Genomic DNA, 25,188 nt, shown 5'->3' with positions numbered 1-25,188 from the left:
CATACAGTATCAATCAGCTGCTTATTTAGTCACGCACTGGGTAAAGCCCCTGATAGATGCTCGAACGTCTTGGTCGAGACATTTATTTTTTCTATTAAATTGTATATATTGCTTAACGTTTGAACCAGGTTAGATCTTATAGAAAGTCTCTACCCTAAGGCGAAGTTGAACTAGAATGGCTAGTAGGAATCATAACTTTTCTCGCCTAAAACTCCCCCTTAACCTGCGTGCACTACTAGACTCGCCCCTGAGCAGTCTACCTAAGTAATTGGTGGCAAGCATGTTATTTGCAGTTCTCAGATGTCTGATTGGATCGGAGTTCAGCCTATGGGGGACCTGTTAGTAACTAGCTTTGGACGATTGTAGGCAAAGACTCTTCATATATGTATACCGTATCCCTAGGCGAGAGTGGCTTAAAGCTCGTTCGACAACATCGTTTTTTCCTCGCATATTAGGTCTGTTCCGTCATAGCAATAGAAATCATCGTTCATAGAGCTTGAGCTCAATCCATTGTAACGTACTTTCTTAGGGTATGGGCACAGAACACCATTGTGGACCGTTCCATTCTGTGCGGGAGTTGACGCAGGAAGCTTGTCAGGGGCAACCCCAGACTCAACCCATGATACCAGTGCCTTGAAAATCCCAGCAGGATAATATCCCCCGGAGCCGGTGTAACAGTGAGCAAGCCCTGGAGCTTCGAATATGCGATAATAATCATGGACATTTATGTCTTTGGCAGCGACCTGGTCGTAGAAGTGTGTGGTGGAGTTTGGAGGAACAACGGTATCGGCCTATAATAATTCGTTAGCTACAAAACAATATCCAAGTAGATATCTAGTGTCTAATACTTACTAAACCGTGGTAAGATATGATCTTCCCTCCTGTGTCTCGGAATGCACCGAAGTTAGGTTCGACGTCGCAGATTGCCTTGTACTCTTCCGACGAAGCTTGGAACAGCCGTTCAAAATCGGCAGCTGTCACAGTTGAAACATCAAAATTGGGATCCTTCTTAAGGAGTAATTGTATCCATTCTACCACAACATCCGCCGGCTTCCCCACGCAGGTACCATTCTGAGAACAGGTAGTTGTTGCAAGACCAAGTATGGTGGTAAACCCGATATCCTCTTCGACTAGTGTTGCCCCTTTCTTGAGTCCCCACCAAAGTGGCGAACCATCCGATTTTTGAGCTCCAGTCCAAGTCGCATTCGCCACTATTGCCGCGGTTGTCGAGATAGAGATAGTCTCAGGGATGCCTGTATCATTACAGCTGATGGGCTTCCCAACGACAGAATAGGGGTCGAAGTTGCAGGCATCCGGATCGAGAATGACCCCATCGATCAGTCCGTCGTTGGCGTCGCAGTACTCAATCGCAGCCTCAGTGATAGCAAGAAGTTCGCAGTTTTTCGAGTACTTGCCCAACGTTTTCATCACGATCTGAGGCCAGAGGTCAGCCACTCCCACCCCAGTGAGGTCTAACGCGGGAGCTGAAGCGGCTATTCCATCGAATGCGGTAGGATATTTCTCAGCAAGCTTCATGCCCTGCCGACCCCCTTGGGAGCAGCCGTTGAAATAGGAGTGGTGCGGTGCTTCACCGAAGTAACTTTTCGTGATTGCCTTCCCAATGACAGACAATTCGTTAAGCGACGTAGAACCAAAATTCTCCAATAGCTGGTAGTTGACATGGCCAGGGCTTGTTAGGATCCAGTCGTAAGGGTTTGTAGAGGCATGGCCAGCATCGGTGGTCACAGCGGAGTATCCCTCGGCCACTGCCCCAAGCATAGTGTAGGCTGCTAGCGGAAACGTAAGGCCTCCAGCAGAGTATCCTCCACCACCTACGCCTTGCATTCTTCCATTCCAGCCTTTTGTTGGAAGAAACACATCCACGGTGACATTGTCGGTAGCCCCAGTATGGGTGTAGGTAGTGATTACATGGCAATAGCTGACGCCCTGGACATCCAGTGCCCCATTATTGACATAGAAGCTTTCGGGTATTTGAGTGGTAACATTAGAGACTAACGAAGTACTAAGTGATGTGAATTGGATGCCTGGAAAGGTCGGGTATGGAATCGTAGAAGGTGTACACATGGTGACGGTGGGTTAGTCTCAGAATCATGGTTTGGTTCACATACCTTCTTGAGTGAGAGTCTACGAATATTGGCCTTTAAATATGATTTATAAGTCTGCAATCGCACCTACAACTATTGAAATTGCACCACTCCTGCCCAGACCCCTGAGTGCAGCACACGCCATTGATTCAGCTCGGCATGGTAGCGCATGCACAATGCAACACTTGCCTCGCAATAATTGCTCCTATTTGAGCAATTTTGAGAAGGGCGGATGATATCGAAGAGTCCGCCCAACCCGTCGGGGTTCTTTTCTACGGCCCACATCCCGAGCGAAGATGGATTCGGATCCAAGTAGGTATGGGGTAGTAGGAAAACAGATTCCGCCCTCAGTACGGTCAGCACTTGTAGGCCCTAAGCAAGCCACATCTCACCGCGGTCTGACGCGTTCTGAGGTCCTGTAACCCCGCGCTGGACGATACCTGTGAAGGCGGGACATCCACCGTCCCGCCAGATTATCGGTAAGCATATGCAAGTAACAGGTATAGGGACTTACTAGAGAGTGAAATGCTTTAATATACTATAGCGAGATTAGGTAATGGCCGGTAGACATCTGCTTAAATTCATAACTCTTCTTTTTATTCATTAATGAGGTACTTATGCAGCTGTTACCTGCATATATAAAATGTTTTGACGGGATGGTGGGTGTTACAACTACCTATCGCGCCCAAAGACGACTATCCAATTCATCCCTAAAGGAAAGGCTTCATCCTGTCCCTTAGTTACCCTCGTAAAATAGCCCAGAAGATAGTATCAAATCGAGGGGGTCCGAAATATGCAAAATACAACCATAAATGGATTATTAATATCCCAGCCCTATGCCGTAGGGTGGCATCGTGCTTCACAAATGCGGCACAGACTGCGCCGCACAAATCTAGAGGCTTATGAAGATCCAATTCCACCTAATCCAACAACTATGCAGCCTTCCTTGAACAAAAACAAAACGACGTTAGCATCCTGATTTGCCACGTTGAAAGAGATACTGGATCCCCATCAGGAAGAGCGGACGATTATGTCTGGATTGTCATCGCGTCGATCCGCCTGTGACCGGTGTAAGGGTCAAAAGCTGAGATGCCTGAGGGACCCGGGACAAGAGCGCTGCTATCGATGTACACGAGCAAATGCTGAGTGTCTTACTACCCCAACCTTACGCTTTCGTAACGTTTCGGCGGACGGTACCGGGAGTGGGTCACGCAAGCGGGCACGACACGACGGCGAGCAGCACCCTCACCTATTTCCTAATGCCGACCAAGGATTCAACGATTCTCTCTCTACTTACACCACTGGAAATCCTGGTCATGCGCCAAGTCAAGGAATCTTCTCTCCCGAGGTAGCCGGATTATGGGACCCTTCCATGTATGGATTGATGTCCAGCGATGCACTTGATGGGAATTTCTCATTCTTTGACGCCGCAGCGAATAAGGTCGACAAGGTTAGAGATGACCGTCCTAGAGTCGTGGCCAACTCGCCTACGTCTCAACCTCAACAGTCACCAGAAAGCACGTCACGTTCACAATGTTATGGGAACCATTGGGATAATGTCGTGCCATTCTCTGCAGACGGCGTCATCGTTACCCAAGATCAAGATGACCAAGTCGGCAACGCGATTCCGGGAGAAGTTCATATACAACGGCTTTCTAAGATCAACCTAAATCTAGCTAGGATCTTAGGTCGTGTCGGCCAGGGGTCTCCTGCAGTGTCTCTCAAAACCCTCGTTTCACCGTTGAACGACTATTCCTCGACCCCAATTCACAATATAACGGACGGGACACGTGAGTATATAGACATTCTCCGTGCCCTTTCAGGTGCGACCCGGCGACCAGCGACCTCTTCATCATCCGAGGGACCCTCTTCAAGATCTCAGGGATCGGAATTCAACGGGAATGGAAATATCTTATCAAAATCAGGAGAATCCTTCCAGAGTCACCCAGCATATAGCTTAACACTAGCCAACCCTTCCGCTACATTCACGTCATCTAACGAGCCTACAATCCTGGATGCTACAACGCTACTGCTCATTCTTACTTCCTATATACACGTCACGCGACTCTTCTTAATCATCTTCGCACATACATATGAATGTCTTAGAGAGATTTCTAAAAGTGAAAAGCCGTCTTTATGCGCTCTGCCCGGAGTTGACTTCGGCGACATCCCCCTACGTACGTCTGCACATTCTCCTTCATACATACATAATACATATTAAACACCTAAATGCTTCTCAGAGCAATACACTAACATATCTACAGGCTCTGGCAACCTTCAAGCTACGATGTTTATTGAAATTGTCAACAATCTATTCGAGAGGATGGAAAGTCTACTTGGAATACCCCGGCAATTCCGAGTTAGTACACGCGGATCCGACGGTAGCGGTTTGCTGAGTGATGAGGAAGTGAATGGAACCCTCAAGATGATGATCTTAAAGGAGGAACTCGTGTATCAACCCCAATACGGGAAAGGGGGCGCTAAGGCACTGCGTATGTTTCTCGGCATGACGGAGCAGCTCTTGCGCGAGAAAATCACTCCCTGAGTTTTGACACGAAAGGCGCGACACGAAAGGCATGCGACGATGTACTATTATAGAAGATATCCTATGGTTTGGTCGGTACGGCGTAATGGCCCTGGAGGCTTTCATTAATAGGCCCACATTTATCATGGAATTAGCCTTGGATTTCAAATCACGAACGACAGGTACAATAGACTATTCGATCATTCATATCGTTTATACTTACTAATTATCTTTATTCTACATTACCTGAAGTTGGGATTTGGTCTGAAATTGAGTGCTGCCGACATCAATACTTAGCAACCCAACCAATCATCATGCCCGACCCCTGTCCAAAAAGGGCAATCCTATGCCGATACCGAAGGGGCATCCGACTCCGAATCAAGTGCCACTTTTCGGCGTGGGAGATTCAGTTCATAGGCATTTTATATAAAAGAGCATCGATGAAGACACCAATGCCAAGTAGGAGAAGAATGTCACCCAACTTGACTTGTCCACTTCATTTCACTGCTTCACTCATTACTCCCTCGCCATGGCCGCAGACCAGCCTTCTGAAGGCCCCTTAGACCATCAGTCACACCATTCGCACTCCGGTCCCGTCGAAGGAAAACGCGAAATGAGCTTGGATAACAGCATGGAAGAAACCAAAGAGCCGGCCGATTTCCAACGAGGCTTTCGCTTCTGGGCCATCATCATCGGCTTGGGCGTCACCACCCTTCTCGGAGCCTTCGAGAACACAGTCGTTACTACTTCCGCGCCGTTCATCGTCTCCGAACTAGGGCTTGGGGCTGATTATATCTGGATCACGAACGCGTTCTTCGTTTGCAGGTAAGGAACTTCTTCGAACATGACGGAATATGATGAGACTGCGCTGACTAAGCCGATGAACAGCGCGGCGTTTCAACCCCTATTCGGTCAGCTCTGTAATGTCTTCGGGCGACGATGGACGACTCTCGTTATCGTGGCGATCTTCACCCTCGGGAGCGGAATATGCGGTGGCGCTAACAGCGGTGCTATGCTCATTGCTGGTCGTGCGGTGCAAGGGCTCGGGTCTGGGGGCATCAACATGGTTTCAGGTGAGTTATTTTGAGAGAATTATCACATAAACAGACGCTTACAAGCCTTAAGATATTATCATATCGGATCTGGTTCCTCTGCGACAGCGTGGTAATTACATAGCCGTAATCCTAGCTATCTACGGCATTGGCACCACATTGGGTCCCTTCATCGGCGGTTCGATCGTGGAAGTGACCACTTGGAGATGGGTCTTCTACATGAATCTCCCGGTCGGAGGCGTCTCCTTGGTCATGCTATACTTCTCTCTCCACGTCAACTACAGCAAGGAAATGTCGTTCATGCAGAAGCTGAAGCGCCTTGACTTGGTGGGGAACGGCATCTTGATGGCGTCGACGGTTGCTATCCTGTGGGCCCTGACGGTTGGTGGAGTACAATATCCATGGGGTTCGTGGAACGTCCTAGTACCCCTTATCCTTGGTATTTTTGGCTTTGGGCTCTTCGGAATATATGAGAAATGGGGATGGTCGGCCGAGCCCGTGATGCCGCCGCGGCTGTTTAATAATCGCACTTCGGTCATCGTGAGCATCAACACATTCCTCAACTCTGCTCTGCTCTACTGGGTAAGTGGTTTTCTAATCCACTACATCCGAATATCGTCAACCACCGTTTTACTCACATCGCGCACGCCAGATCGTTTATTTCATGCCCGTATACTTCCAAGCAGTAAAACGCTACAGCCCATCCTACTCCGGCGTCGCGCTTCTGCCCCAATCCCTAGTCGGCATTCCCGGCGCCGCTATATCAGCAATCGCTCTCTCGCGCTGGGGAAAATACCGACCCTTACATTTCGCCGGATTTGCGGTCTTTACTCTCGGCATCGGTCTATTCGCCTACTTGGACGAAAACTCCTCAAGAGCGGAATGGGGCGTGTTTCAGTCGGTCGCAGCGCTTGGAGCGGGCATGGTGCTCAACACCCAGTTACCGGCTTTCCAAGCACCTGCGCCCGAATCGGACCAGGCGGCCGCCACGGCGACTTGGTGCTTCATACGCACGTTTGGTAATGTGTGGGGTGTTGCTATCCCTAGTGTTATCTTCAATAATCGCATCAATGAGCTATTACCACGGGTCTCTGATTTAGGGGTGCGCGAGCTCCTATCCAACGGCGAGTAAGTTTTTCACACATTTCAAACGTCGTAGCAATGTTTGGAGACGGTATGGTTAACAATGATGATCACAGTGCGTACCAGTACGGCTCGGCAAGTTTCGTGGAGTCATTTCCTCAGCCGCTACAAGGCGAGGTCATTAGCGTGTACCGGGATGCGCTAAAGCTGGTCTTCGAGGTAGCTGTCGCATTTGGTGGCCTTGCGGCGTTGCTGGTTTTCATCGAGAAGGAGATTCCGCTGCGAACTGAGCTAGAGACGGAGTACGGAATGAAAGAACCATCGAAAACGGCGCCGGATGTCGAAAAATAACGTTAGGAAAACTTCTTCAGAAAGCTAATCTAACTAAGAACAAGGTTACGGTATAAGATATAGATAATGGATATGATTGAAGGGGCAAGGGAGCGATGGCAGATTAGCGAAGTAATGGAGGTGGATTATTGTGTTTGGCTATAGGGGAATACTGTACTATATTCGGGTCATCTTAGACATTTGCTTTGTTACCAGCACTCAGGAAAATCATGGGATGTGTCGGATGTAATCGAAAACAGATATTGTAAATTCATATCGGGCAATTATACTGACTTGCATACCGCAAGTAAATGGTACCAGGTGTAATGAGCTGGATTGGGGACGGATTTGAGCATATGAAGTGGATGCCGTATGTCTCCATGTCCGTATCCGAATGGGCCCCGGTACTGTGGAACTGTGCTGCCCAGATCGCCGAGAACGTTCGGTCCCGAATAACCTATCAATTCGGACTGCGAACTTTACGCAGTCAAGCCTTCTTCCTTTTCGATCTCACCCTTACTCGGGCACCACTTGTCCTGTAGGTTCTTATCCAAACTGAGCTTGTAAACATCCTTGGACCACCATTCGCCCCAGCTTGTCAAAAAGATCTGGTCGGGGTCTTCAGGGAAATCATCCCGTGTGAATGCACGGAGGATACTTTGAGCGCCTAGTAATTGTGTAAGTCTTCCGGGACTCCTGAAATATGAGAATAGTTGATATCGAACATACCTTCAGAGACGGTCTTGGCATCTGGATGGTTCGTAGGCATTTGCATGCTGGTGCCTCGAGGAAGTCCAGTGCCGGGAATCAAACCAGGAGAGACGGCAACGACATCGCATTTGCCTTGGAGTTGGCGGCGCCACCAGTGAGCGCCGAGGAGCTGGATGAATTTAGTGGCGCTGTAAACACTGCGCTCCGTCTTTGAAGCACCTTTGACGTCGTTATCTAGCAAACTGAGATCCTGTACCCCTCGCACGGCTCCGCTGGAGACAACTACAATACGCGACCGCGATGCCTCTAACTTCTCTCGAAGCAGATGGATAAGATAATGCTGGGCTATTGTACCTGTCAGTGGTGTTTGGCGAATTGCGGGATGGCTTCTAACAAAGGTGGTTGACAATGTAGGGTTCACTCCACTTCGAACCGTGGGGACCAGGCTCGTCGGCATTTATAGCTATTGCTGCATTAAGCAATAAGTAGTCGACCTTGTCTTGTCCCAGTTTATCAAGAACTAGCTGAGAGAAGGTCTTGACAGTCTTAAGATTCGACAACTCTAGCGGAAAGATGGTCAAATTGTGTCTACTGTTGTCATATTTGAGACTGTCAAAGGCTGCTTGGGCTGTCTTGGCATCCCTGGCTCCGAGGATGAACTTATACGGTTGTGTCTGTGCAAGAAGCTGTTTAACTAGTTCGAACCCCTACAGATACAAGATAGAAGAGTTAGAATGCTTATTAGCCAAGAGTGCTATTGGAAGTCTAGCCTACCAGGCCTGAAGTGGCCCCGGTGGCCACAACAGTCTTTGCGATTGTTGCCATGATGAAGAGTGAAGCGGATCTAGGGAAGCTACAGAGAATGAGATGTTGATAAAGCCTAACTGTCTGTCCCCGAGTTTGTTATATGCTCTTTAAATGCGTATATGTAATCACGGCAATACGCTCTAAAAGCCGCTATAGTCCGTCTAACTTACATATCAATCCCTTGTTTGAGCAGGAATATTGTTAGCCAAGTAGTAAACTGGTAGTACAAGACAGAGTTGACGCTGACAAATCTAGCCGAAGCTTACTGGAAGTTTAATAGCTTAATAAACCACCTGCGTCTTTGTTTATGTACCTCTTGATGTAGGTATTACCTACTAGGTACCTGATCCTAAAGACCTACCTAGCACCTGCATAGCAGCATCCTATAGATTGACATTCTTGCAACGAATAGGTGCAATTATAATTAGAAATAGGCGCCGATTGTATAGCCAATCTAATGTCTGATACAATACACTTTGAATCAAATCGACCAAACACAACATCGGAGTCTGGAATTGAAGCAATTAAGTTCTACGAATTTCTATGGGTCGTTAGCTACGGTACCGCTATACCGTAATGGGTTAGCGCCCACGAGCTTCGGCTTCTGGCCGGTTCCTTCGTCATTGGACGATTCAATTTTTTGGAGCTTTTCTTCCCCAGGTCTCCAAATTCAAACTTTCACCACCTTCACCTAAACAATTCTTAAGGAACCTCTCTTCTTCCTTCTGTGATTTGTAGCCAGGTGGTGGTATCTACTTCATTTCTCTACTTAATTAATTCACATATACCACTGTCATAATGCAGCGGGCTCTTTCCTCCCGAGCGCGGGCTTCGGTCCTATCATCGGCTACTGCTAAGAAATACCGAACTGCTGCGGGACTCTCGCAACAGGTTCGATTTGCGCACAAGGTTGGTATATGGTCTCCTAACAGCTTCAATCTCACCGGAATCTTGTAATATCATCCTATACATGTTACTGACTATGCCTATTATAGGAATTGAAGTTTGGTGTTGAAGGCCGGGCTTCTCTGCTTGCTGGTGTCGAGACGCTCGCTAAAGCCGTTGCCACCACACTTGGTCCCAAAGGCCGAAATGTCTTGATCGAGTCAAGCTACGGCTCTCCCAAGATCACAAAGGGTATGTCTTCGATTTAGATATGTCTTCGATCGCAAATTCTGACTTGAGACATTTGTAGATGGTGTTACCGTCGCAAAAGCTATCAGCTTGCAAGATAAATTCGAAAATCTCGGCGCAAAATTATTACAAGATGTCGCATCTAAGACGAACGAATCTGCTGGTGACGGAACTACAAGCGCCACTGTACTGGCCAGGGCTATCTTTTCTGAAACCGTTAAGAATGTCGCTGCCGGCTGCAACCCTATGGATTTGCGACGTGGTACTCAAGCGGCCGTCGATGCCGTCGTTGAGTACCTCCAGAAGAATAAGCGGGATATTACGACCAGCGAGGAAGTCGCTCAGGTCGCCACCATTAGCGCTAACGGAGATACCCACATTGGCAAGTTGATTGCTAATGCCATGGAGAAGGTCGGCAAGGAAGGTGTTATCACCGTCAAGGAGGGAAAGACGATGAACGATGAACTAGAAGTCACTGAGGGTATGCGATTTGACCGTGGCTACGTTTCTCCCTACTTCATCACAGATGCCAAGGCGCAAAAAGTCGAGTTCGAGAAGCCCCTTATCCTCCTCTCTGAGAAGAAGATCTCTGCTGTACAAGATATCATTCCTGCTCTCGAGGCTTCCACTCAACTGCGACGACCTCTCGTTATCATTGCCGAGGATATTGAAGGCGAGGCTCTGGCTGTCTGCATTCTGAACAAGCTACGTGGTCAGCTCCAGGTTGCTGCTGTCAAGGCTCCCGGCTTTGGTGACAACCGAAAGTCGATCCTCGGCGATATTGCTGTCCTCACCAACGGTACCGTCTTCACCGATGAGCTCGACATCAAGCTGGAGAAGGCCACTCCTGACATGCTCGGCTCCACTGGCTCCATCACCATTACTAAGGAGGATACTATCATCCTTAACGGTGAGGGCGGCAAGGACTCCATTGCTCAGCGATGCGAACAAATCCGTGGCGTCATGGCTGACCCCACCACTTCCGAGTATGAGAAGGAGAAGCTCCAGGAACGTCTTGCTAAGCTCTCCGGTGGTGTTGCCGTTATCAGGGTCGGTGGTTCTTCCGAGGTCGAGGTTGGTGAGAAGAAGGATCGCTTCGTTGATGCCCTGAACGCTACCCGTGCCGCCGTTGAAGAAGGTATTCTGCCTGGTGGTGGCACTGCTCTCCTCAAGGCTGCCAGCAACGCTCTGAAGGATGTCAAGCCTGGCAACTTCGATCAGCAGCTCGGTGTCAGCATTGTCAAGAACGCCATCACCCGACCGGCCCGAACAATCGTCGAAAACGCCGGCTTAGAAGGCTCTGTAGTTGTTGGTAAGCTCATGGATGAGTTCGGCAACGATTTCAACAAGGGTTTCGACAGCGCTAAGGGAGAGTACGTCGATATGATCCAAGCTGGTATCCTCGACCCCCTTAAGGTTGTCCGAACCGGTCTAGTCGATGCTAGCGGTGTCGCGTCGCTACTAGGCACCACCGAGGTCGCCATCGTTGAGGCTGCGGAAGAGAAGCCTGCCGGTGGCATGGGCGGCATGGGCGGTATGGGTGGAATGGGTGGCATGGGAGGAATGATGTAAAACGTCTATGAATGAACGTCTTCCTTCTCTTGTCATGTATCAAAAAAGTTTGGGTTCGGGAGCATTGACCTCGGTGTTATGCGGACGGATTACATGATGGCTCTCATATCCTTTTTATCTCTCCCCTCTACCTACCCTCTACCCTCTTCCTATACTTTGTTCATACCTCTTGATATCCTGAGCGGCGTTGTAAAAAAAAGAGTTGTATACTAGAACTACGAGTCACGAAACTACCTACCTCTCGGTAGATGATCATAATCGACACGATTGATAATACGGTTGCCTCCTTCATTTCATTGATGCCTTGTTAGGCACCAAGTTCCAAGATTGTGTGTTTATTGTGTGTTTATCTTACCACAGTACGTCGTGCCTGGTTTCTAAGGTGATGCCTTATTATGATGCGCGATGACGAATCCTTGTGGCTCATCCTGTAATATTAGAGGCAGCAGGTTACTGGTTAGCAGGTTAAGCAGCGGTATTGGCGGTGCTGAAGCCAAAAGTTCGATGTACTATTGTAATATAAAAGGGATCACGTGAAGAGTCGAGTACCAATATTACGAAATCTTGTTGCGGTGACCCAGTTACCGCCAAGAAAAAGTTCGTCCTTAGAGCTGCAAGCAAGCATCACACAACCGTATTTCATGGCCAACAACTGCCCACTTTCCTCCTTCCATCTCTCCCACTTGGTCGGCCTAGTCCCCACTAATAAACAACCCCCCTTACCCCCCTTACCCCCCTTAGCCGTCCTTATCCCTCATTCTGCTCATTATTCCCCCGTTCCCCCCTACAACCCCTACCACCCGCCTAAAACCCCTCCCCAAAACATTGAACCCCACCAAGGCTTTATTGTTGCAGCTGTGTTGATTTCTCTGCTTCGTCGTGCGTGCCTCTTTTTTTTCATCAGCCCGCAGCCCGACCTTCCCCTCCATTGCGATAGTGCCCACACTAAAAACATTACATCTTTCCAACCCTTGGAATCTCTCTCCTTTCTACCGTACCCTCCCGAACACCGAAACTTCCAAAGTTCTTACAAACCTGATCACGAGAATTTCTCGCTCGTGAGAATACAATAGACATCTATTTAATGTTAGTACCGCATTGATACAGCATCATTCTTACCTCTTAAAATCTACTTGCGACTCTTTCACCTCCTCAACGATCTATCTCTCTCGAACCCCGCTAACCAACCCACATCGTAGTTCGTCTTCGGATTCTCATTTGGTACCATCGTAGCTCGAGCAGACCGCCAAAATGGTAAGCCTTCAAAATCCAATCATTCCTAATTACCTGCTAATGGTGAAATGTGGTAGTCTCAATCAGGGTTCGTGATCCCTCTACCCAGCTGATAACTCCTCCCGTTTTTTTGCCTCTCTATCCGCGACCGCCGTCCGCGCGTCATTATGCAAACTTCACGATGCATGACTCTGGGAGTTGGGAGTAGTTAGAGTTAGAGAAAGAGGAACTAATATTTGCGGGTTCACACAGAGCGACAGTCTCGCAGGACTGCATCACTGCGTACAACGACCTCAAGCTTGCGAAGAAGTACAAGTACATCGTTTTCAAGCTGTCAGACGACAACCGAGAGATTGTCGTTGAGGAAGCCTCGGCGGATAAGGACTGGGAAGCTTTCCGCGAGAAGCTCGTCAGCGCCACCACCAAGAGCAAGTCCGTAAGTAGTAGAATATTGCGATAGTATTACGTTTCGGACATTGTCCTGACAAGTCGCTGTTAGGGTGCTGTTGGAAAGGGACCCCGATACGCTGTGTACGATTTTGAATACAGCCTTGCCAGCGGAGAAGGCTCGCGGTTAGTAATTCTTAGGAATGTAATAAAACAGGATTATCTTGCTAATATTATATAGAAACAAGATCACTTTCATCGCATGGTCTCCCGATGATGCTAACGTCATGGTCAGTATAACTCAACCCCTTAAAAGCATAAGAGTATATACCGCTAACTTCCCCAAAAGGCCAAGATGGTGTACGCCTCGTCGAAGGAGGCGCTGAAGCGCTCTCTTAATGGTATTGCCCACGAACTGCAGGCCAACGACCAGGACGACATCGAATACGATACGGTACTTAAGGTGGTCAGCAAAGGCTTGGCTGGTTAAGCATATCCGACCTTGGAACACTTTAGGAGCAACAGCGAGGAAAGTTGCTGAGGATTACTAGTTAATGGGGCACTCGCGTGCCAAGGATCCACGATGTCTACGAAACCGCAGGATGGACATAAAACCCCCCCTACCATTTCACTATGGAGTAGGGCCAGTTTAGTCGTTTTTTTCCTTTAGAGGCATGACATGAATTCTCCAGATTTGATGTTGGCCAAGGGTATACACCACACAGCCGAAAAAAAGCCATATTGGAATGTAGATCATTCTCCTTGCACGCTCCTGAACAAATGTCTATGCCATTATTCATTAGGGATTTTATTATCCATCAAGACCTCTAGGTATATAGTCTGCTTGGTTTTTCATTCGCCATGCTGACCGTTTGCTTGCTTATTCCGTAATTCATGATCTTGCCTTCCAGGCAGCCTGGAATGTGCTTGCTAGCTCCCCAGCCGTCGTTTCATCTCGTATGCGTTGTAGTAGGAATCCCTTTAGATCATCCCAGAACTCTTTCGTCTCTAAAACCTCGCCGCCACTTAGTCCTTGTGCGACATCAGGATGTGCAGGTGGACTCTTGATAGCCGCGGCACCACCCATAACCATGACGGAGAACTCGATACTCGTCTCGTCTTCGCCCGCCAGGTCCTTCAATACCTTACTATCCGGGGTAGGCTTCTTCTTGTACAGAATCTTCATCTTATCCACTGGTATTCCCGAGTCTTTGGACACCGAGGCCTTTATGTCTAGAATGGAGGTATTCGGCGTTTGGGAGGTAAGCTTGACATCTAGCGGCGGGTTGCGCAGAGACTTGACGAGGACGGTAAAGCTTCGTTCCTGGCCCGGGGCGACAGCATGAGGCTTGGTTTTGCTCATGGTTTTGGGCATCTTGGGGAGTATGTACTGTTGCGAGTTAGCGGGGTAGTAAGACATCAGATATTCTGTTCTTGAGAAACGTACGGCGCTGCGCGCTGGGTAGGACTTCGGATCTTCAACATGATCGGGGGATAGCTTGATTGGACGAGAGTCCAGAGCGGTAAGAAAAGACCTGGCAAATGAGACTTCTGTCATTTTCGCTTTAGGGGGCTCTGGGAGCTGTTGAAGGTGAGAAAGTTAAGTCGCAAACGGCTGAAGCTGCAGTCAACTCCTTGGTGACGATCGTGATGTCCCACATTCAATAGTTACGCCACTGAATCTGTCCCACCTTGTGGCTGAACCTCCATAGCTGAGGTCATATGTCCATGTACTTATGTACCTCAAGTCCCACTTTATCTTGCATCGTCGCTTCCTTGTCCAAGTGGATACCAGCATCACTATCAGCTTATCGCCAGAAAAAAAAAGTTCAAGGTCAATTCAGCGGCGGAATGTCGTGAATTTTCAAGGCGCATCTTGAACAATAAATTATAGCGATACCCTAAACTTCTTTCATACAACGTCGCCATCTGCAAAAATGGGTGTCGGACGTCGCATGAAGAAGCAGGGCCCTCCTGAGCCACTGTCGGAGGAGCATTTCGCAAACCTCAAGCGAAAAGTCAATTCGTTCGTCGACGATGCTGTCGTCTATTCGGCGCCGCCGTCGCGCTCTCGAGAGTATCCACTGGCGAAGAAGCAGAAAACTGCAACAAAATCGACCTCCAAGTCCAATGGTGCCAATGGCGTATTAGCCCCTAAAAAGAACGAGAAAAATACGAAGTCGAAGAAGAAGCAACCCGCACCAAAGCCCGCATCGGAGTCCGAATCGGAGTCAGATTCCGATTCAGACGATGGTTCCGATGCTCCTATTACCAAACTCTCAAGGCAAGACTTAAGCGACGTAATGGACGTTGGTTTTGGAGACGACTTCCTAAGTGACGAGGATCCACCTTCCGAGGTCTACGATTCAGATGTAGAGGCCCAAAATGACCGTAAAGCGATGTTCTCGGAAGACGAAGACGAGTCAGATGCTGAAGAGAAGCTGACTGCAGCCAACATCGCTGGTCTATCAAGGAAATTGGACGAGCAAATGGCACAAGAAGCAGCTGATGCGCAGCTCGAATTGGAGGAAGCGGCACTTCAGACCAACATTGAACCACCGCACGTTCTCGACGACGAGGAAGAAGACGATTTAGCATTGAAGACGAAGGCACTCTTAGCACCCGATCTACAACTGCTGAGAACGAGGATTACGGATACAATCCGTGTATTAGACGACTTCTCGAATCTGGCGCAAGATGGCAGAAATCGATCCGAATACACCAGCCAATTGTTGAAAGACATTTGCGCCTACTATGGTTACTCGGAGTATCTTGCTGAGAAGCTCATGAACCTATTCCCGCCCCGGGAAGCTTTCGCATTTTTCGAGGCTAACGAAACGGCGAGACCTGTCGTTATCCGAACAAACACTTTACGAACACACCGCCGAGATTTGGCTCAAGCCCTTATAAATCGCGGCGTCACTTTAGAACCTGTCGGCAAGTGGTCCAAGGTTGGATTACAGATCTTCGAGAGCAATGTGCCCCTTGGTGCCACGCCTGAATATCTCGCTGGTCATTACATTCTCCAAGCCGCTTCTTCATTCTTGCCCGTTATGGCTCTAGCCCCGCAGGAAGGCGAGCGAGCACTGGATATGGCTGCTGCTCCCGGTGGTAAAACAACGCACATGGCTGCTATGATGAAGAACACCGGTTGCATCTTTGCCAACGATCCCAGCAAGGCTCGTGCTAAGGGTCTTATTGGTAACATTCACCGTCTCGGTGCTCGCAACGTTATCGTCTGCAACTACGATGCCCGAGAGTTTCCGAGAGTTATGGGTGGCTTCGATAGAGTACTCCTTGACGCTCCTTGCTCGGGTACGGGAGTTATTGCCAAGGATCCCTCTGTAAAGACCAACAAGGACGAGAAGGATTTCATGATTTTACCGCACACACAAAAGCAACTACTCCTAGCAGCTATCGACTCGGTCAATCATGCCAGCAAGACTGGCGGCTATCTAGTTTACTCCACATGTTCGGTCACTGTGGAAGAGAACGAACAAGTGGTCCAATATGCGCTAAACAAGCGACCAAACGTCAAGCTCGTCTCCACCGATCTCCCCTTCGGCAAGGAGGGTTTCACTAGCTACATGGGCAAGAAGTTCGATCCGAGCCTACGCCTCACACGCCGATACTACCCGCACACCTACAACGTGGATGGTTTCTTCGTCGCCAAGTTCCACAAGATCGGCCCCACGCCCGCCAACCTTATCAAGGACAAGTCTGGTCAAGCCTCTTCAGCACCTCAAGCAGAAGCGAGCGAAGTTATTGATAAGACACCTATTGCGGCGGACGAGGACACGCCTGAGGGTGCTCGACAGCAGGATGACTTTGGCGGTTTCGATGATGAGGAAGATGAGAAGTATATGGAGCGGGCGAAGCACAATGCTATGAGAAAACGTGGTCTCGACCCCAAGTCTTTGAAGAAGCCGAAGACGAATGGGGATGCGGAGGAGAAGAGTAAAGGGGAGGAGAAGAGTAAAGGGAAGGCGAAGAGCAAGAAGAAGAGCACTTAGGTAGTTAGAGCTATAAGTGCAATGGGATACTATTGATACAGGGTAAAGGTCTAGGCCGCTTGGCATTCTGCTATATCATCTGCGCTAATGGCTGACATGCTTTCCCTATAGGTGGTTCCTCCCACACCGTTTCACGAAGTTCGCAGTATAACCTTGATTATACTAAATTCGTGACGCTAATGATATCTGATGTAGCCATACTGAAGCTTTATAGGCATTTAGAGATATACGATATCGCCTTATAGCTAGCAAACAACACCGCCTCAATCGACGCTAGCGTTGAGAATGTTCCTACATGAAATCCTCAGCCGCAGCTGAGTTTTCCCTCCCCCAAGGTCCGCTAGACCTCACCTTGGGGTATATATCTAGCTTCATTTCTCTAAACAGAAGTCGAGAGAATGGTAACTATTAATAATCGCACTGTAGAAAATACACATCGGGGCTCTTGAATCCCCAGAAAAGAGAAGTTAGAGTTTACTGTAAGCACTTATTTCCATCCTTTTGAATATAGGAATTATCATGGACGATACAGACGACTCCCTCCATCTCTGCGCCTTCTGTCGCTCGATCGACTGGGCGGAACTCACAACGGGGCTCTTCAACGCGCACAAATTACCCTTGAAGAACGGCACGTTCAAGCGCGGCGAGCACAACCTCAGACTCATCCGATCCTCACCTTCGTGCGAGTTATGCAGTCTAATCGCAACCGCCTCCCAAACCCTCAAGCCCTGGTGGCCCATCGCCGAGCTCCTGGACCAGCCCGAGGGCATTACATGCGCGTTCTGGTGCGGGAGGAATAAGCTCGGCGACTCGCTGCAGAGCCAGTTCCTGGCGAACACGGGCTTGGCGCTGGATACGATGTACCAGAGCCTGAAGCCCGGGTACAAGACGAACGGGTTGGTGCTGCAGGGGCTGTTGGACGAGTTGGCGGCGAAGGGGATACGCGTTGGACGGGATAAGGACGCGGAGGGTAGTGGGAGGGGCAGGGGAAGGAATGTTAGTCTGAATAGGTTGCTGGTGCAAGCGGGTATCAGCCCGGTCGAGTGGACGGCGCAGACGTTTGTTCAGTTACATCCTTGTCTACACCCGGTTCCGAGCGTGGATAAGTATGCTACGGACGAGGAGCCGTTTGCGGTGTTTCCGTCGGGGAGGGTGGTTGGGGAGGAGGTTAGTGTTGGGTTGCTTAGGCGCTGGTATAGGACTTGTCATGAGAAACATACAGAGAAGTGCAGTAGGCCGACTTGGCTGGCGGCCGATACGTCGTGGCCTGAGAGGTTGAGGTTGATTGATGTGCGGACGCTGTGTATTGTTGAGGCGCCGGACGAGTGCCCCTATTTTGCGTTGAGTTACGTCTGGGGTGATGAGAAAGATCCGTTCCAGGCGCTCCTGGGTCAGCTTGAAGTTATGAAGGTGCCTGGCTACCTCGAGGAGCAAACGTTGCCAAGGACCATCGTCGATGCAATGGTGTTGACTAAGGAAATGGGCGTGGACTACCTCTGGGTCGACCGACTATGTGTCATCCAGGACTCGGATGCCGATAAAGCGGTCCAGATCCCACAAATGGACCTCGTGTATTCCCGCGCAGCTCTAACGATCGTAGCAGCAGGCGGCACGGCGCTCGACGGTCTAGCCGGAATCAACGGCACCAGCCGCAGCATCAACCAGAAGATAGCCCGCGTTGCCCAAGACCTCAGTCTAATGGACGTACTCCACCTCGACCAAGGCTACGGAAACAGTCGATGGACAACGCGCGGCTGGACATTCCAAGAAGGTCTCTGCTCCCCGCGAATCCTCATCATCACAACCGACCAAGTATTCTGGAGCTGCGAGACGTCCAAGTGCTGCGAGACCATCGCCTTCGAAGCCTTCCCCACGCCCGTCGCCCCGGACGACATCATCTTCAACGTGCTCTCCGGGCACCGGGTCTTCGGCGAAGTGGGCGGGGGCCAGAACTTCGCCTTCGGGGAGCTGGATTCCATGATCCGCAGCTACTGCACGAGGAAGCTTACCGTGCAGGCGGACGTGCTGGACGCGTTTACGGGCGTGCTGAGGAGGGTCGCGGTTAACACCGGCCATGAGTTTTACTGGGGCCACTCGGTCTCGACGCGGTTTGATGAGAGTCTGGCTTGGATGAATATCGTCTGGTATCGCGACCACGAGTGGCAGAAGCAGGATTTGCCGGAGCGGAGATGTGAGATGCATCGTGTGAGAGCGGGGGATGGGACGGTGCATAGAGTGCGGTTTCCGAGTTGGTCTTGGCTCGGGTGGAAGAATGTCCTGGGCGTGACGCGCGCGGCGCCGAAACAAGTCTTAGTTGAGCCGGAGCTTGAGATTATGAAGCTCGGTCTAGATGGGAAAGCAGCTCAATTGCGCTCAGCAAAAGAGCAGGAATTGAAGTCTGTTCTAAAGCTTGATATGTGCGGCATCGATCGGACCACTTCGGCGGGTTGGAAGGGGGATACTTCGATCGATCCTAGCCTGTTGCATACAGATGAAGATGGGGAATTCAGAGACTCGGGGCGTCTGCTATTTTGGACGAGCCACGCGGTGCTCGACCTTGAGGACGGCAAGATGTACAATGACGCGCGAGAAGAGGTCGGGGAATTGAAGCCTTTCTGGCCCAGCCAGATGCAGAAACCGTCTGGGAAACAGTCTTTTATCGTAGTGTCGCGCAAGCATAACGATGATAATCTTAAGGTCTTGAAAGCGGAGAGGAGACTAAATGTTTTGCTTGTTGAGTGGGAGGACCCTGTTAAGCACGTTGCTTCTCGGATCTGCTCTGCTGAAGTTGATGAAGCGGCTTGGGTCGGGCTTGGAGAACGGCGAGAATGGATATTAGTTACTCTAACATAATAATTTCTGGATATATTGGCGGTACTTCCTCTCTTTTTATGCTATTACAACATTTCGTCTGGAAGGTCAGGAAGTTTAGCGGACGCGGTGGGTATCATGGCGTTCATATACCCCTTTTCCGCTTCTGCGAGCGCAAACATAGACGATCACTTTCTATTAGCATATCTGGTCGGAAGATAGCTATTTGAGCATATCACTGAGATCTTTCAAAAGATTTAAGAGCAAATTCGTGTATTCTGTACCCTGCACCATTTCTATTCAACGCTTCGCGGCCCTTCATCATATCATACAAGCCGTGTATCTATGAGAGACGCCATTTCAACCATAACCTATGTCCAGCGTAATGTTTTATGTTATGATGGTACAGATCATGAGCACCTTGCCTCCGTTCAATTACTGAATATAAGGTCGTCCCGTGGGACGACACGCTACTATTGATTCCCCCCTTGAAGCAAGATACTGCCACCCCTAAATCTATTGCAGGGATTGGATATCAGGTTTATTAAACCACGTCATCAACAAGTGTCAAACGCAACCGGCTTCTTGCAGCTTGTACTCGGCGACATTAGCCGACCAGCTCAAGAAATGCCAGTCTAAATAACCCCTTATACTCTAGGAAGAGGGGAAAAACAGAGTATTAAAAATCATGAAGTCGTGCTTCGTCTCTACATACCAGTTCCGGTTCACTCGCACTTGGATTGAAATTCACGCAGTAGCTTCTCTGCCACAAACGCATCGAGAGGCGAAGATGGGCACCGCGTTATGTATCGCCAATGGTAATTGCTCTTGAGCTTCGACTCTCACGTTTCCTTACTGGAGCTCCATCAGCCTATCTGGTTGACAGGAGAAAGTGAGTTGCACGGGTGTAGTTCGACCGTAGACCCATCTTAATCTTCGATGAATAGGCCTAAGTTATCGGTCCCTTGTGGAAGCGAGCTCTTTCGAATCTTCTCCCAGTGCAATCCTGATGGCCGGTCTACTCCAGCCATTAATAATGGAGGACAGAGAAATGTTGCTGAGCAGCATCGGCAAATTGCCGAACGCGTCTTCTTAAAGCTAACCCGCAGAGCACCGGCCTTGGTATTTTCCAGAGCCACAACGCGCGGCGATGTTACGACTGAGCGACAATGGTAAAAGTAAAAATTCCCTACGTGTGTTTTGGGATGCGACAAGGTGACAGTACTAGAGAGAGAAAAATCATAAAATAAAGAAAAGTTAAAATAAAGAAAAGTTCCTCTTGATAAAAGAGGAAGAATGTGATTATCAAGTTATATATACGTCCGTGGCTATTATTCACTGGACTTCCAGGGGGTTTTGGGTATAAAACGGTTATAACTGTAGATAACCGTAACGGCTACCCGCAGGATAGGATGCGCCCCCGGTAATCCTGGCAGCCAATGAGAAATGGGTCGGATCCCTATTTCGGAAAGTGGTTGATCGGTAGTACAACGCCACATGTCTATCAGTGAGACATGCACTCGGGGGTATACAAAAGTAGAGGTATTACTGTAAGTAATTAATAAAACCGATTACCTAGGTAGCGTAGACGTTAAGGCATTTTCATTTGAATACCTATGTAGGTACCAGGTTTATCCCACCACGATGCTACGTAGTGGAGCAACCGAATCATCACGAACTTCGACTAAGCGAAGACGGCCCGTGCCTGTGTCTACGGCGCGGAATCGGATGCGACCCAGGCGGCGGCGCCGTATTCTCCTTATTCGCCTCCTCGTCACCCACCTCCTCCCACTCCTCATCCTCCGCTAGCACCCTCGCCTCGCGCTCCTTTCTTTCCTTCTCCGCATAGCTCGTCGCATACGACACAACACGAATCGTCGCAATCCTCTTCAACTCCGCCCTCTCCTCATCCGTCACCAGCACCGGCGCATCAAGCCCCCTCCTCTCCAAACTCTCCCTCGTCTCAACAAGCGGGACCTCGTCCCCGGCCCCGGGATCCAACTTCTCAAAGCGGTACGACCGGATCTCCGTCGTGTGCCAGCTAGAATTGCGCGCGTACCCGGTGCCCGCGAAGTCGTTCGTAAGCCAGTGCGCGAACTCGCCGTGCGTGACGACGACGACGCGCGCGTCGCTCCGCCCCCGCGTCGCCAGGTCGCGCACGACGGCGAGCAGGAAGCAGCGGGCGCGCAGGGCGCGGGTCTCGAGCTTCTCGGCGTCGGGCGCGAAGGGCGTGTCGGGGCCCTTGCGGTACCAGTGCTCGTCGACGCGCGCGGCGTCGAGGCCGGCGCCGGGGTACTGGGCCAGCAGCTGCGACGCGGCGGTGCCCGTGCTGCTGGGCGTGGCGTTGACTTCCTGGAAGTGCGGGTTGAGGGTGATTGCGGAGCCGTCCTGCGCCAGCTCCGCGATGTGCAGGCTGGTCTCGATGGCGCGTCTGAGGGGAGACGAGATGATGTGCGTGATGTTGGCCCCGCTGTCTATCTTCTTGTACCGGGCTTGCATGCCGAGGCACTGCCGCAGGCCTCGATGGGTTAGGCGCGGGTCTGGAATGTCGGGGCCTGCGATGTTGTGGTGCGCTTCTGCGTGACGGATGATGTCGATAGTGGGCGCCATCTTTGTCGCATTGTTTCCCGTTGGAGAATCTAGTGTAGGAGATAGGAGGTAGGAAAGATGCGATGCAAGGACAACCTCTGAAGGTTTCCGCTGGGAAACGAAACGAGTTAAAAGTAACTTCCTAGGTGGGTAGATATTGATCGATGGTTTTATAATTTTTGTTGGTGTCGACGTTTGCTTTCAACACCCATTGCTGTTTTCCTAGATTATTTACCTGGTGGTGGTATAAAAGTTGTGACCAGTGCGCAGAAATTCACTTAAGAGAATGGGTACCTGGGAAACGAGGTTGTCATAGTACAAAGAGCTGCGGTGACAAAGCTGTCGCTAGTTGTCTTGGACTACACTTTGTCATCTTACCTAGCAAGAAGCTGATAATGTAGAGCTAATAGCGGGGTACCCCAGCAAATTGTCTAACCTTTATTTCTTTATGGATTTATAAAGTTTCGCCCATAAATATTAAGAAATAATTGTATTGTGTCAATCATGGTGCTCTGTAAGGGGGTGCAGAATGCATTGCTGACTAATACATATTCAGGGGTTTCTTCTTGGGTGCTAGGCAAGCCAACAAACGACTTACACGTACCACATAAATTAGAAACTGACCTCTCGGATTTATGAGGAATAGGTAGTCTCCAAGAGAACAAAAGAGAATGCTAGGTAACCTCCCATCTAGTACCTAGGATTTTTTTGGTGGCAATTCATCGTTTGGAGAGTATCAGCTTCAACAACACCAGTCAGAAGCAAATCAGCCTAAGTGCATGCGCTTCCAATAAGAAGTCACAATGGACCTAGCATTTCAAGGAATAAAATTTATACATTAAAATATTAACTTGATGCTAGTGAATCCACCATTGACGATTCGATTCTCTAAGTCGTCATCGTAGTGTAGGCTCCAACTCATACCGGTGGCTAGGTCTTTACCCAGAATGCCGAATGGGGACTGAGGTTATCTCTCATCATTTCCAGCACTAGGTCCCGCAGTACCACCGTTGTTAACCTCGGTAGGTTGCCCTCCAGAACGGCTACCCGTATTCTCATTTCTTGTAACAGGTCCTGGTAATGTCTGTTTCTCAGTCTCTGGACGACTCGCTCTCCATCCAACTCGGTTCGTGAACACCAAATCCGGGCTTTCCCAATCACCGTTCCGGACGAATGCAGCGCTACGGTTCAAGGGAATATGATTAACGCGCCAATCCCAGATGCTGGCATATACCATGCGATATGCTGAAAACGCAAACACGATACCGATGATAGCGCCTGCGAGAATGTCATACCAGTTGTGGGATGCGTCGAGTGTCAATGACCCGCAAACGAGGGCAGCTCCAAGGATGGGGCAGCAGAGCAGGACCAGCTTCCACATCGATGAATGGTAGTTTGCGAACACTTTCAGCTTAGCGTTTAGGTATAGGAAGATATACACCGCCGCGGCGCAGATCGTGGTCGAGTGGCCGCTCGGAAAACTCTGCATCGCATTCCATAGAGGTCGGCCTTGACCGACCGTGCAAATCTGCGAGGTAAACATATAGTGTCTATAACCGACGGCGTTTAGGGAAGTGTTTGCGGCGAGACTAGGATCGGGTTGGCAAATTTCGTAGAAACTTGGTCTCAGGCCACCGATAAGCCATTTGATCATCACTTGGAAGGCGGATGAGGTTTCAAGGGCATAGATGAAACCGATGATGAAGTTGTTTACATCCCAAAAACTCCGTATGCGGATTTGGATTATGGCGAGGAGGAAGAGGGGGATTAAGATGGCCAGGACGGTGTCTAACCAAGAAGAAATAATTTGAGGGCGATAAGGATACGCGAATTGAGGGTAGACCACCTCGCCGGTGTCAGTACCGGTGCGTGCGTCTATGACGGTAAGGGGGAACCATCGCATCCCGGGAGGGGGAAGGCTATAGACCTACATACTATTAGTGTACCCTTATATTGCCGGTCGACTTTCCAGACTTACCCCAAGAGCTATTGCGCCGACAATTAGCATGGTAAGGATGTCAAGCCAGGTAACTTTCAACCATAGACCGAAGGAGGGTCGCCTTTCCATTGAATATGGCTCATATTGTAGACTTCTCCATCTCTGGTGTCTTTCGACATCGGTAGCATTCTGATTGGATGGCTTGCGACGTACCCTCCCACCTCCTATATACGGGTCCATTGATATGGAAACTCGAGACGAAGGATGGGAATACTCAAAGCCTGGTCATAGGTAGAATGACCGCTTCTTGCGATGCTGCCGCGCTCGTAAATAAGCCGGATGGGAGTGGACTAATGAAGAGTAGATTTCGTTTAGGCATTGGTCAAACTGGAAAGTTGCTCTATGACAGAAGTTGTGGTAATGTAACTCAGATACATGTTAGGTACCTACTACATATGTAGGTAGATACTGACACATAGGTAACAGCAGGTTGCTCATTCCTCGGGAGGCGAGATCAGATAAAGTTCGAAATCATCTATAAGTGATTAGTAAACTTTAGATGTTCAACGCGACTTCTGAACGTCCACATAAAAGTACCTACCAAGATATGCAGCTTAGGTAAGCACTGCCCAGTCATATATAAATTATGAGGTCTTAATGATAATGCCTCTAACATAAGATGCAGCGCCATGCAACACTACTGTCAAACTACCTAGCAGGCGATCTCCGAGGATGTGCGCTTGAGTCAATATTGGTCTCCAAACATCATTCTACTCGTCTTCTTTTTGCCCTCGCTTGATCAACTCCTTCATCGCTAGGGTCTGGAGAGCGCTCTCTGCGGCTGGTAACAGGCCTCGGTATAGGTGGAGAATCGCTGTCCGTAGATGATAATGAATCT

At 49.6% G+C, this 25,188-nt stretch overlaps 11 protein-coding genes across 11 annotated transcripts; 6 read left to right on the top strand and 5 right to left on the bottom strand.

The window, feature by feature from the left end:
- Positions 1-69: 69 nt before the first annotated feature.
- On the bottom strand, positions 70-2,620 carry F4807DRAFT_421928 (tannase and feruloyl esterase). The gene is made up of 2 exons (XM_047997619.1): positions 853-2,620; positions 70-791 (listed from the first exon to the last, which is right to left on the bottom strand). The coding sequence occupies exons 1-2, from the start codon at positions 2,083-2,085 to the stop codon at positions 414-416; spliced, it is 1,611 nt and encodes a 536-aa protein (XP_047855095.1). The 5' UTR covers positions 2,086-2,620; the 3' UTR covers positions 70-413.
- Positions 2,621-2,790: 170 nt separating this feature from the next.
- Positions 2,791-4,859, top strand: F4807DRAFT_52631 (uncharacterized protein). The gene is made up of 2 exons (XM_048003158.1): positions 2,791-4,282; positions 4,370-4,859. The coding sequence occupies exons 1-2, from the start codon at positions 3,136-3,138 to the stop codon at positions 4,648-4,650; spliced, it is 1,428 nt and encodes a 475-aa protein (XP_047855094.1). The 5' UTR covers positions 2,791-3,135; the 3' UTR covers positions 4,651-4,859.
- Position 4,860: 1 nt separating this feature from the next.
- On the top strand, positions 4,861-7,260 carry F4807DRAFT_52661 (major facilitator superfamily domain-containing protein). Its single transcript, XM_048003159.1, has 5 exons — positions 4,861-5,454; positions 5,518-5,702; positions 5,755-6,263; positions 6,334-6,809; positions 6,881-7,260. Exons 1-5 carry the CDS (start codon positions 5,159-5,161, stop codon positions 7,113-7,115), a joined length of 1,701 nt encoding a protein of 566 aa, XP_047855093.1. The 5' UTR covers positions 4,861-5,158; the 3' UTR covers positions 7,116-7,260.
- F4807DRAFT_52617 (NAD(P)-binding protein) lies at positions 6,828-8,799 on the bottom strand. Its single transcript, XM_048003157.1, has 4 exons — positions 8,580-8,799; positions 8,200-8,512; positions 7,824-8,150; positions 6,828-7,761 (listed from the first exon to the last, which is right to left on the bottom strand). The coding sequence occupies exons 1-4, from the start codon at positions 8,628-8,630 to the stop codon at positions 7,574-7,576; spliced, it is 879 nt and encodes a 292-aa protein (XP_047855092.1). The 5' UTR covers positions 8,631-8,799; the 3' UTR covers positions 6,828-7,573.
- Positions 8,800-9,300: 501 nt separating this feature from the next.
- On the top strand, positions 9,301-11,929 carry F4807DRAFT_52461 (heat shock protein 60). The gene is made up of 3 exons (XM_048003155.1): positions 9,301-9,521; positions 9,608-9,749; positions 9,808-11,929. The coding sequence occupies exons 1-3, from the start codon at positions 9,411-9,413 to the stop codon at positions 11,316-11,318; spliced, it is 1,764 nt and encodes a 587-aa protein (XP_047855091.1). The 5' UTR covers positions 9,301-9,410; the 3' UTR covers positions 11,319-11,929.
- Positions 11,930-12,352: 423 nt separating this feature from the next.
- F4807DRAFT_52469 (uncharacterized protein) lies at positions 12,353-13,629 on the top strand. Its single transcript, XM_048003156.1, has 7 exons — positions 12,353-12,404; positions 12,518-12,572; positions 12,629-12,639; positions 12,804-12,987; positions 13,051-13,124; positions 13,180-13,228; positions 13,288-13,629. The coding sequence occupies exons 2-7, from the start codon at positions 12,570-12,572 to the stop codon at positions 13,426-13,428; spliced, it is 462 nt and encodes a 153-aa protein (XP_047855090.1). The 5' UTR covers positions 12,353-12,404; positions 12,518-12,569; the 3' UTR covers positions 13,429-13,629.
- Positions 13,630-13,830: 201 nt separating this feature from the next.
- F4807DRAFT_459411 (cell-cycle control medial ring component-domain-containing protein) lies at positions 13,831-14,496 on the bottom strand (the record flags this gene model as incomplete). Its single annotated transcript, XM_048001357.1, has 2 exons — positions 13,831-14,328; positions 14,386-14,496. 2 exons carry the CDS (start codon positions 14,494-14,496, stop codon positions 13,831-13,833), a joined length of 609 nt encoding a protein of 202 aa, XP_047855089.1.
- Positions 14,497-14,756: 260 nt separating this feature from the next.
- On the top strand, positions 14,757-17,245 carry F4807DRAFT_52456 (cytosine-5--methyltransferase NCL1). Its single transcript, XM_048003154.1, has 2 exons — positions 14,757-16,993; positions 17,063-17,245. Exon 1 carries the CDS (start codon positions 14,876-14,878, stop codon positions 16,949-16,951), a length of 2,076 nt encoding a protein of 691 aa, XP_047855088.1. The 5' UTR covers positions 14,757-14,875; the 3' UTR covers positions 16,952-16,993; positions 17,063-17,245.
- F4807DRAFT_52454 (HET-domain-containing protein) lies at positions 17,057-20,392 on the top strand. The gene has a single exon (XM_048003153.1). It carries the CDS (start codon positions 17,471-17,473, stop codon positions 19,802-19,804), a length of 2,334 nt encoding a protein of 777 aa, XP_047855087.1. The 5' UTR covers positions 17,057-17,470; the 3' UTR covers positions 19,805-20,392.
- A 1,041-nt stretch (positions 20,393-21,433) lies between these two features.
- On the bottom strand, positions 21,434-23,019 carry F4807DRAFT_466957 (phosphoglycerate mutase-like protein; the record flags this gene model as incomplete). Its single annotated transcript, XM_048002430.1, has 1 exon — positions 21,434-23,019. The coding sequence occupies exon 1, from the start codon at positions 22,370-22,372 to the stop codon at positions 21,434-21,436; it is 939 nt and encodes a 312-aa protein (XP_047855086.1). The 5' UTR covers positions 22,373-23,019.
- Position 23,020: 1 nt separating this feature from the next.
- F4807DRAFT_52263 (acid phosphatase/Vanadium-dependent haloperoxidase) lies at positions 23,021-24,759 on the bottom strand. The gene is made up of 2 exons (XM_048003152.1): positions 24,330-24,759; positions 23,021-24,278 (listed from the first exon to the last, which is right to left on the bottom strand). Exons 1-2 carry the CDS (start codon positions 24,528-24,530, stop codon positions 23,319-23,321), a joined length of 1,161 nt encoding a protein of 386 aa, XP_047855085.1. The 5' UTR covers positions 24,531-24,759; the 3' UTR covers positions 23,021-23,318.
- Between the last annotated feature and the right edge of the window lie 429 nt (positions 24,760-25,188).

Source organism: Annulohypoxylon truncatum (assembly GCF_022578515.1).
Source record: "Annulohypoxylon truncatum strain CBS 140777 unplaced genomic scaffold F4807scaffold_12, whole genome shotgun sequence".
Taxonomy (NCBI): Eukaryota; Fungi; Ascomycota; class Sordariomycetes; order Xylariales; family Hypoxylaceae; genus Annulohypoxylon; species Annulohypoxylon truncatum.
Note: the sequence above shows the minus strand (reverse complement) of the source record. Positions and strands in the feature narration are given on the sequence as shown.